This window comes from Sprattus sprattus (genome assembly GCF_963457725.1).
Source record: "Sprattus sprattus genome assembly, chromosome: 13".
Classification (NCBI taxonomy): Eukaryota; Metazoa; Chordata; class Actinopteri; order Clupeiformes; family Clupeidae; genus Sprattus; species Sprattus sprattus.
This window is the reverse complement of record NC_137911.1, coordinates 26,606,653-26,618,104: the sequence shown is the minus strand read 5'-3', so window position 1 is coordinate 26,618,104 and position 11,452 is coordinate 26,606,653. Positions and strand designations below refer to the sequence as shown.

At 46.9% G+C, this 11,452-nt stretch overlaps 1 protein-coding gene across 1 annotated transcript in view; it reads left to right on the top strand.

Moving 5' to 3' along the window:
- Positions 1–11,221, top strand: part of sptb (spectrin, beta, erythrocytic) — a 46,375-nt gene extending 35,154 nt beyond the window's left edge. Inside the window, exons 21-37 of the mRNA XM_080850122.1 lie at positions 1–137; positions 241–330; positions 870–1,154; positions 2,462–2,592; positions 3,290–3,494; positions 3,986–4,209; positions 4,740–4,890; positions 5,466–5,710; positions 5,996–6,134; positions 6,645–6,729; positions 7,138–7,334; positions 7,637–7,710; positions 7,858–7,921; positions 8,269–8,522; positions 9,506–9,679; positions 9,801–9,843; positions 10,033–11,221. The exon at positions 1–137 is cut by the window's left edge and continues 88 nt beyond it. Of these exons, the coding sequence (XP_080706248.1) occupies positions 1–137; positions 241–330; positions 870–1,154; positions 2,462–2,592; positions 3,290–3,494; positions 3,986–4,209; positions 4,740–4,890; positions 5,466–5,710; positions 5,996–6,134; positions 6,645–6,729; positions 7,138–7,334; positions 7,637–7,710; positions 7,858–7,921; positions 8,269–8,522; positions 9,506–9,679; positions 9,801–9,843; positions 10,033–10,224 (2,690 nt within the window). The 3' untranslated portion in view covers positions 10,225–11,221. The remainder of the gene's footprint in view (positions 138–240; positions 331–869; positions 1,155–2,461; positions 2,593–3,289; positions 3,495–3,985; positions 4,210–4,739; positions 4,891–5,465; positions 5,711–5,995; positions 6,135–6,644; positions 6,730–7,137; positions 7,335–7,636; positions 7,711–7,857; positions 7,922–8,268; positions 8,523–9,505; positions 9,680–9,800; positions 9,844–10,032) is intronic.
- The last annotated feature ends 231 nt before the right edge of the window (positions 11,222–11,452 follow it).

The window sequence follows — 11,452 nt, the reverse complement described above, 5'->3', positions numbered from 1 at the left end:
GGCCAGAGATGGAGGCCGAGCAGCAGGCCCTGCAGAGCGAGTTCAAGAAGGTTCTCACTCCACTCGCCGAGCGCCGCGGCAAGCTGGAGGCTGCCAGGGCAGTGCACCAGTTCTACAGGGACGTGGCAGATGAGATTGTGAGTGGATAGTAGTGGACATAGTGTGTGGACATCTGACAGTAAAGTTCCTATTCTTGGAAGTAACACTGTTTGTGTGTGTTTGTGTGTCATTGTGTTGTAGCTGTGGGTGGAGGAGAGGTTGCCGTTGGCGACGTCACAGGAGCACGGTAACAATCTCCAGTCAGTCCAGCTCCTCACGAAGAAGAACCAGGTGAGTCCCTCACATCTTTACATTTGCAATTTAAATAACAGCTGATTATTGAGTCAACATCGTTAACCTTGCTGACCTTCACAGGTCTATTTTAGGAATTAGAATGAGACAAGAACATCCCCAGCTGTTCCTGATGATTCATATTTTTTAATATATATATTTATTGAATGAAGGGCACATTAGGGTTATACAGAAAATGAAATTACAAAAGTAATAGAGTTATCCTTCAAGTTTTCTGAGATTTTACAACAACATAAACAACATAAACAACAAAAGCCAAAAATCCCCAACCTCCCATCAGCCCCCTCTCCAACCCACAACCCTCATGAAAATAAAAAAAAGAAATAAAGAAAAGAAAACAAATCAATAAAAAAATATATAAATGTAAGTAATACAAAGTAAAGAAATAAAGAAAGAAATAGAGGCCAGCATATGGGGGAAAATAACTGATGAATCATCTTAACTGAGCAACTGAGTGCTTCATTCGATACAAATGCAAACGGGTTGTTGCATCCCTTCATGTACCTTGTTTCCTCCAGACTCTGCAGAAGGAGATCGAGGGCCACCAGCCGCGGGTGGACGAGGTCCAGGAGCGCGGTCGTCGCATGGCGGCGGCGGCCGAGGGCAGCCCGGAGGCGCAGCCAATCAGGGAGCAGGCCAAGGAGCTGGAGGAGGTGTGGGCGCAGCTGCAGGACGAGATGGGCGAGCGTCGCCAGCGGCTCAACGCCTCCAACGAGGCGCAGCAGTACTTGAACGACGCAGACGAGGCTGAGGCCTGGATCGGAGAGCAGGAGCTGTACATGATCTCTGACGAGAAAGCCAAGGTGAGAGGGAGGGGAGAGCGACTGAGAGGGAGAGACATACAGGGAGAGAGAGACATAGAGGGAGAGAGACAGGCAGAGAGAGACATACAGGGAGAGAGACATACAGGGAGAGAGAGACAGACAGGGAGGGAGACATACAGGGAGAGAGAGACATACAGGGAGAGAGACATACAGGGAGAGAGACAGGGAGAGAGACAGACAGGGAGGGAGACATACAGGGAGAGAGAGACATACAGGGAGAGAGACAGGGAGAGAGGGAGACATACAGGGAGAGAGACATACAGGGAGAGAGACATACAGGGAGAGAGACATACAGGGAGAGAGACAGACAGGGAGAGAGACAGACAGGGAGAGAGACATACAGGGAGAGAGACAGACAGGGAGAGAGACATACAGGGAGAGAGACAGACAGGGAGAGAGACATACAGGGAGAGAGACATACAGGGAGAGAGACAGACAGGGAGAGAGACAGACAGGGAGAGAGACATACAGGGAGAGAGACATACAGGGAGAGAGACAGACAGGGAGAGAGACAGACAGGGAGAGAGACATACACGGAGAGAGACATACAGGGAGAGAGACAGACAGGGAGAGAGACATACAGGGAGAGAGACAGACAGGGAGAGAGACAGACAGGGAGAGAGACATGCAGGGAGCTGTACATGATCTCTGACAACAAGGCCAAGGTGAAGGGGAGGGGAGAGCGACTGAGAGAGAGAGACATACAGGGAGAGAGACATACAGGGAGAAAGACAGACAGGCAGAGAGAGAGAGACATGCAGGGAGCTGTACATGATCTCTGACAACAAGGCCAAGGTGAAGGGGAGGCCAAGGTGAAGAGGAGGGTTGACATGTTAAGATGTGGGGGGCACTGTGACTCAAACAGTAGCCCCGACCACATTCAGGCTTGACCCTCGAGGAGGTTACGGATTCGAATCCGGCCCAATGCCATTTCTCCTGTCCACTCCCCACCTCTTCTCCCTCTCATTTCCTGTCACAATCTTCACTGCTGTGTCAATTAAAGGCATAAAAAGCCCAAAAACAAATCTTTAAAAAAAAATAACATGTTAAGATGTGTGACTAAGCCAAGATACTGAATATCACTTGTAGTCACAGTTATAATATGGAACCACACTATTACAACCCTCCATATTTGATCCATAAGCCCTGGAACAGTTTTGAACAGAGGTGCCATGGAAAGAAACTATTTCTGTCATGGCATGGAGTTCATTATTCCTCAGGCCACAGGCAGCATGAGGATCCTGAGTGAGTGACACTCTCTCTTCTCTTCATCTCTCGGCCCACAGGATGAACAGAGTGCCATGGTGATGTTGAAGAGGCACCTCATCCTCAAGCAGGCGGTGGACGACTACGCCAACTCCATGCAGAAGCTGGCGGACCGTGCCCACAAGATGATGGCAGAGGACCATCCAGATGGGTATGACAGCTAATGTCTCTCTCACACACACATACATGCACACACACACTTGAAAATAAAAGTAATTGTGTTTAAAATAAATTATGAACATACAGCTTCACAAGCTTCATGTCTTCTGACATCTCCAGTGGCAATTACTGATGAATATCCAAAAGTCAACAAAACACAAAAGAAACATTTATATAACCTAGCAGAACAACTGTTTACATTATTTATGCGCAACTTTTCAAAGTTGCAATAAGTCTGAATGATACGAATACAGTTCTGAATTGAGCAACACGTCCAACCACACCAACTCTCTCTACCTGTATGTCTCTCTCCCTGTCTGTCTCTCTCCCTGTCTGTCTCTCTCCCTGTATGTCTCTCTGTCTGTCTACCTGTCTGTCTGTCTTCCTGTCTGTCTGTCTCACTGTCTGTCTCTCTCCCTGTATGTCTCTCTCCCTCTCTGTCTGTCTACCTGTATGTCTCTCTGCCTGTATGTCTCTCTCCCTGTCTGCCTCTCTCCCTGTATGTCTCTCTGTCTGTCTACCTGTCTGTCTGTCTTCCTGTCTGTCTGTCTCACTGTCTGTCTCTCTCCCTGTATGTCTCTCTCCCTCTCTGTCTGTCTCCCTGTATGTCTCTCTCCCTGTCTGTCTCTCTCCCTGTATGTCTCTCTCCCTGTCTCTCTCTCTCTGCATTCCTCACTCTGTTTCTGCAGCGAGGCGGTGATCCGTCGGCAGGGTCAGGTGGACAAGCAGTACGCTGGGCTGAAGGATCTGGCCGAGGACCGCAGGAAGAGGCTGGACCACTCCTACCACCACTTCCTGCTCAACCGCGAGGTGGAGGACCTGATGCAGTGGATCTCCGAGCGCGACCTCATCGCCTCCTCCCAGGAGATGGGACAGGACCTCGACCACGTCTCCGTACGCTCAGCCCTCCTCACACGTACACACACACACACACACACACACTCACAGGAGATGGGACAGGACCTCGACCACGTCACCGTACGCTCAGCCCTCCTCACACGTACACACACACACACACACACACACTCACAGGAGATGGGACAGGGCGTCGACCACGTCACTGTACGCTCAGCCCTCCTCACCTTTGTATGAGGGTGTTAATAAATAGTTTGCATCCACAGGGTAAAAGTAATTTCTCTTGCCATTGCACAATTAGTGGTGGAAAACATTAACTCTTAACTCTTTTAAATCTGTATGATAAAAACATAATAATATGATGTCATCTTTGCAACTTCATTAATGAGATACAGTATACTGGAGCACTGCTTAACTACTTGACATACTTCTGCTGTTGTCAGCATTGGACGTCTTTCATTTTCATAAGATATGTTTGTCTGCATTGATACGTTTCTTCGTGTTTCATCGTTGTTGTTCTGCTCCGTTAGATCCTGCGGGATAAGTTTAGAGACTTTGCTCGGGAGACGGGATCCACGGGTCAGGAGCGCGTGGACTCTGTGAACCAGATCATCGACGGGCTGATCGAGGGCGGTCACCAAGAGGCGGCCGCACTGGCCGAGTGGAAGGACAACGTCAACGAGAGCTGGGCCGACCTGTTGGAGATGATTGACACACGAGCCCAGCTCCTCACCGCCTCCTATGACCTGCTCAAGTACGTTCTGTCAACAACAAACAACAACAACAACCACAACAACAACAACAAATAAATGAAATATGTTATGTGGAGCTCAAATGTGACACAAATATGGCTCTTCACTCTGCAGGGAGAAATTAAATGACCATGAAAGGAGATGTGTTGTAAAAGTGATACTATGGTTTTTGAACAGTCAAAAAAACGTAATGACATTATAGCTGTATAATAGCTGTGTCATTAACAGGTCATCATGTTTTACCTGCTCGCATTCACTTTTTAATGCTCACTCATCCTTTGTTTCCAAGCACATTCTCTTGCCAAATAACATGCTTCCTCATAAGTGTAGATTAAGTGTCTTTTTCAGTCTCTCAGAATATGGCTCAGAATTCTCCACAAACTAAAGTTTGAGGTGGCTTGGACTGCTGAAGGCAGAGCCGATTTTATATAGTACAAAGTATTGCCTTTTAATGTGTCGTGATGTTTACTGTCAGGTAGTTCTACGACTGTAAGGTTACTGGCTTGTAATGTGTGGTGATGTTTGCCGTCAGGTACTTCTACGACGGTAAGGAGCTGGTGGGGCAGATCCAGGAGAAGCAGAACGAGCTTCCTGAGGACGTGGGAGAGGACTTCAGCAAGGCCGAGTCCTTCCACCGCATGCACGCTGCCTACGAGAGGGACATCAGCACTCTGGGCAAACAGGTATACCCCTGACCACAGCACGCTGAAAGATTTGTTCATATTCTCAATAGATGGGATATCCCTGTAAAGAGTTTGCCTTATTAAGGACAACCTAATAAGTATCATATGAATCAGAGCTGCCTTGTAAGGTTTAAGGATTATAAGCAAGTCTCACCTAAGATCCACTACCTGTAAAATTTGGATTACAGGGGAATGTAGATGAAAAGACTTCCTGAGATGAGAATAAACACAGACTTATAAGTGAACTAATCACCCTAATCAATCGATTAGAAGCACGAGTTTCTCACTGCAGGTTCAAGCTAGGTTATACTGTAAGGTTATAGTCCGAGATGGATTCCTGCATCTAGCCATTCTAGCCATTTTATACCTGCAGTATAATTAGAATCATATCTACAAGCGAATACCATTTCTCTCAGGCTAACTAGATCTTAACTGCGATCACTCTGAAAATATATATTTTTTATTAAACCAATTAAATTAAAAGTAACTAATTAAAGAGAATGATAATAATCCATCCCATAATAATCCATCCCTCCCGTTCATTCTCTGTTCCCCCCTCACGCTCCCCTCTCCAGGTCCAGCAGTTCCAGGAGACGGCCGCCAGGCTGCACGCCCAGTACGCGGGCGACCAGGCCACCGCCATCCAGGCGACGGAGAAGGAGGTGATGGAGGCCTGGAAGAGCCTGCTGGACGCCTGCGATGGCCGGCGGGCTCAGCTGGTGGACACGGCGGACAAGTTCCGCTTCTTCACCATGGTGAGGGACCTGATGGCCTGGATGGAGAGCATCATCCAGCAGATCGAGACCCAGGAGAAGCCCAGGTGAGAGGGAGAGAGGCTGCCCAGAGGGGCTGAGGGCGGGGGATGGGAATGTTAATGGTGGTCAGTTTGACGTAACAGACGGTGATTGTAACAATGACTGTGGCTGATGAGGGTTTTGGTGATAACACGGACAGTCGCTGATCGCTGATGGTCATACATCAGATTTTTGATGAAGTTACTATTTAAACAGATAACTCACTGAAGCTGTGTCTAATAACATACTCTGGCTCTCTCTCTTTGACCCCCCCCCCCCCCCCCCCTCTCTTCTCTTCTTGCTGCTATAAGTAACGTGAACTCTGTGGAGCTCCTGATGAAGTATCACCAGGGAATCCGTTCTGAAATGGAAACTCGGGTGCCGAAGTTCACCGAGTGTGTCGAACATGGCAAGGCACTGTTAGCTCGCAGTCACCGCGACTCGGCTGAGGTGAGGTTACAGAGTGGGGTCAGAGGTCGGAATGTCAAAAGAAGTTTGTCGGTGAATAATTTAAGAAACTAAATGTCATCAATAACCCAAATGTAGCCCCTGTAGTTCTATTAAAACTGAGGAAGCTTTCCACTTACTGGACAAAAAGTGCATGACATGCCACCAGAACTGGTACTGCATTCCCTCGCTAGTTAGCACGTTAGCCCGTGTGCTGCGGGAATAGCTTGTTTAAAAACAGAAAGTTCCATGAGCCCTCACACCTAATCCCCTCCTACCACCCCTCCCACACACACACACACACACACACACACACACACACACACACAACCAACCCCCCGCCCCCCACCCTTGGCTATTTCGGAACTCTATCTGGCTGGCATCCCCACATTGTCCACTCGTGACTGGCAAGGTCATTTCACCCGTGGCCACACGGCCTTGGTATGCTGCAGCGGTGTGGCTGCCGATCCCTCTCCAACCTCCATTAAGCCGCCCGCCCGCCTCTCCTTTCAGATCAAAGAGAAGCTGCTCCAGATGGTGGAGAAGAAGAAGGAGATGATGATCAAGTGGGACGACCGATGGGATTGGCTCAGATTATGTGAGATCAGCGCTTTTTAATCCCGTCCACAAACATGTGCATGCTCAGACTCTCTCTCATCACAAAATACAATCATATGCAGAAGCTCTTTCATATTGAAACACACACACACACACACACACACACGAAAACCATACCCTGGTACTCCTCTACACATACGCACACACACACACACACACACACACACACACACACACACACACACACACACACACACACAGAGAGACCATACCATGGTCCTCCTGTACACACATACACACACACACACACACACACACAGAGACAATCCTTTGCACACTCACATGGAGACCATACCCTGGTACTCCTATACACACACACACACACACACACACACCTGTCTCCTGGCCCCCATGGCTCATGTGCTGTTGTGTGTTTAATGTCCCCCAGTGCTGGAGGTGTGCCAGTTCTCCCGTGACGCGTCGGTGGCAGAGGCCTGGCTGGTGGCCCAGGAGCCCTACGTGGCCAGCAGAGACCTGGGCCACAACGTGGACGAGGTGGAGAAGCTCCTCAAGAGACATGAGGCCTTCGAGAAGTCCACCGCTGCCTGGGAGGAGCGCTTCTCAGCCCTGGAGCGCCTCACCACAGTAAGGAGATTCTCTCTGTGTGTCTGTGTGTGTGTGTGTGTGTGTGTGTGTGTGTGTGTGTGTGTGTGTGTGTGTGTGTGCGTGTGCGTGTGTATGACACAGAGAAAGAGAGAATACATATGAAATCTGCTGTCTGAAATGCATTTTATAGAGTAGAAGGTGTGTGTGTTCGTAAACGTGAAGTGTATAAAAGATTAAATATTTGTGTGTGTGTGTGTCTGAGAGTCAGCAAGAGTACTTGTGCATTGTGTGAAATATTTATTGGTAACAGGATGGCCTCTTTGTCTCTTTCCCTCTGTCAGCTTGAATTGTTGGAAATTAGGCAGCTGCAACAGGAGATGCAACAGTACAGGACAGATGATGAGAAGGAAAGCAGGTAACTCTCTCTCTCTCTCCCCCTCTCTTTCTCTCTCTCTCTCTCTTTCACAAACATAGACACATACACACATACACTCACACTCACACACGGAAACACTAAGAGCAACATGTATTACTCTCCTTGAACTGGGTTCCCCCTCTGCAGGAGAGAAGACACAGGATTTGTTGAGGATTCCTCCATGCTTTATACAACTGAAGAGCCGTCAATGGTAAGATTTTGTTACAGTAATGCACCTTTTCTCTAGCCCTGAATGCTGTATTGTACTACTATGACAATGACAGCAGCTACACTTTACAGTGGCAACATTTGAAGAAAAAACTATTTGATTTCCTCATTAAAATACATAAAATGTTATCAAGCACAACTGTCTAACTTATATGTGTATGTGTGTGTGTGTGTGTGTGTGTTTGTGTGCGTGCGTGCGCGTTTGTGTGTGTCTGTGTGTGTGTGTGTGTGTGTGTGTGTGTGTTTGTATGTGTGTGTGTGTGTGGTTATGTGTGTGTGTGTGTGTGTGTGTGTGTGTGTGTGTGTGTGTGTGTGTGTGTGTGTTTATAGTCAGCTGCAGTAGACCCCACCTCAGGTCACACAGAGGGCACCGCAGGGGACTACTCAACTGTGCCCATGGTGTCAGAGATGCAGGAGAGCGGCTCCATCGAGCTGGACCCGTCCCTGTTTGGCCCGGCCGACAGAGAGGCAGAGAAGGCCCAGACGCTGCCCGCCGAACCGCCTAGGACGCAGGCCGCCATGTTAGAGGGCACCCTGACACGCAAGCATGAGCTGGAGCCCGCGGGCAAGAAGGCTTCTAACAGGTCCGTTTCTGGGGTTCAGTCACCTACTACACGCTCCCTGTGGTTTTGTTGAGAATCTACTTTTTAGTTGCTGCTGTTCTATGGTACAGGTCATCCAATTTGATAGAATCTAATGAGCAAGCCAAACTTAAAGAACTGACCGGAAGACACAGTTAGGATGTCTTTTTTTTTTTTTTGATTTCAAACCCTCTAAGTGTGTTGCTCAGAGAATGGCCTACCTGAATGTATGAATGTGTTGCCATTTATACCATTCAGTCAGGTAGAATAAAGGGGGGGGGGGGGGGTCGGTATTAAGACCACACCCTTATAGGTAATAGCGGGTAGGGGAGACAGTAGGGTGGGGTTGTGAACAGAGGACAAAGGGTGAAGAGTGGGGGGGTGGTCGTTGATAGCAGGACGGAGGCTATCTAGGGGGAAGGGGTTCAGATGCGGTTCAGAACGGTTTAGGTCTCAGACAGAGTACCAATTAGGTGAGACAGACAGAGTACACATCCAGTGGTATGAGTTACAGAATCAGATGATAGAAAATAACAGAATAGCAATAGTCGGTTCCATCAGTCCCCCATATGAGCATTTCCATGCTCACACAAGAATTACCATGTAACAACCAATTACAGCAGAAAAACATCAATATACAGTTCCATCAGATTCATCACGGCTGCAAAAGAAGTTAAATAAACTGATATGACATGACATTTGTTTAATTTAGGAAGTTTATGAAAGGTGTTTTAAAGCAGAGGTGTTTAGAACATTTTGTTTCAGACAGTATATTTGTAAATTCTAATTTATTTTTCGTGGATCAGAAATTACCTTTCATTCATTCATTAACTCACTCACCCACTCACCCACTCACCCACTCACCCATTCGTTCATTCATTCGTTCGTTCATTCATTCATTCATTCATTCATTCATACAATCATTCATTCATTCATTTATTAATTTCTTCATTCATTTCCCCTTGCTTTCACCACTCTTCATCCAGGTCTTGGAACAACCTGTATTGTGTGCTGAAACCAGGACAGCTCTCCTTTTACAAAGACGCCAAGAGCTTTGGTCACGGTGTCACATACCATGGTGAAGACCCATTGGTGCTTAGCAACTCTTCCTGTGAAGTTCTGAGCAACCACAAGAAGAAGAAACAGGTCTTCAAGCTACGGTATGAGGCCTTTGTGGCCAGCAGAAAGATGTCGGCATGAGTTTCTGTTTGTGTGCCAACGATTTGACATTTGCCTTTCACTTGCTTCCTCTCTTACCTTCTTACTTCCTGTATTGTGCAGGCTGGGAGATGGCAGCGAGTATCTGTTCCAGTGCAAAGATGAGGTGAGTTCACCCAGCCAATTCATCAGACCAAACAACCATTCAATCAACTTCACTACTTTATTACATGTGTCTTTCATAATAACCTTCACCATCTAAGAACGGAACCTTGAAGTGAGGTTCCGAAGGCTTCTTTGAGTGCTCCTTTAACTCCTGTCCATCTCTGCTCCCCTCTGTTCCGGTCCGCTGCAGGATGAGCTCCAGAGATGGACGCAGAGTCTGGAGACGGCCACCATGCACCCGGTGGAGGAAGAGACCCCCGGGCCCTCAGGGGCCTCCAGGGCCCGCAGCCTGCCCCCTCCATCCTCGTCCACCATCCCCGAAGCCCCCTCCGCCAAGAAGGACAAGGAGAAGAGGTTTAGCCTGTTCACCAAGAAGAAGTGAGCGAGCGAGCGAGAGGGTGGCCACTGATACAGACACAGATATAGCACCAGAGTTTAAGGTGCTTTCTGGACAGGGAGTAGGAGCACTGGAATATATTATCATATTCAGTGGAGTATGAGATGATTTTTCCTCTTTGTCTATCTATATTTTATTTTTACATTATAATGATTTGTAAGGTTTATCCGTATTTGGTAATATTCCTGATACTTCAGTAACGATGCAACACTGCTGCCTGTATTTAAGCCTGTCATTACACATTTTTTTTTTATTTTATTTTTTTTTTCCGCTTGTTTGACTGTTTACTTTGTTTTGTTTCATCTTGGACACAACCCAAATTCACTTTGTCACCAAGTATAGTACAAGTGCACAGGAATGCTCTGCTCACTCTCTTTCAACCAAAGATTATTTGTAATATTTTCTTTTTTCTTTTTCTTTTCTCTTCTTCTTCTTGGGCATGTTTTGAGTATATACTTGTAACCTTGTATTTTAAAGCCTTGTCAAAGAGTGGTGTTTCTTAATCTGCCTTATAATCCACAAAGAAATGGTTGTGAAAAGTAATACTGTGCTTCTCTGCATCCAGAGGACCTGAGCTCCTACTTGATCATCATTGACTCTCTATTGGGCTAGGATATAGAAGGTGTAGTCTTTTCAATTCTGTTTCGCCAACAGGTGATGTTGTGAGTGTTATTCACTGTACAGTACTGTATAGTCAAAAAGCACAACAACGACACCTAAAACGCAGGCAGGTATGCAGTAGAGCCACTCAAAGCATACAGTATGTTCATGTCTGTTTGCACTCAAGTGTAAGCGACAGGGGAACCAGAATCTTACCAGGAATTACACAGATTATATGTTTTCCAAATGTTGAGATTTACGATGAACAATATGTACGCTATAGAAACAAGCTTTGACACAGTAATACTAAATGTGTTGTACAAAAGCTAGAATTATAACCCAATTGTTCTCAAGAACTTTGTATTAAACCTTGCATATCATGCATATACCTATGTTTTTATTTGTATCTAACCAAATGCATGACTGAGTTTATTACCTGATATGATTATGGTGCTATGATCTGGTAATATGTCCACCTTGAAATCTCAGGCTTGTCTGTTAGCCTCTTGAAAGGACCTGATGCTGTACTGCACATCTGGCAGCAAATCCATGCACGGGTGTCCAACTCTCTCACATCCAGAACATACCACTCACACTACATCGCGTCTGGGAA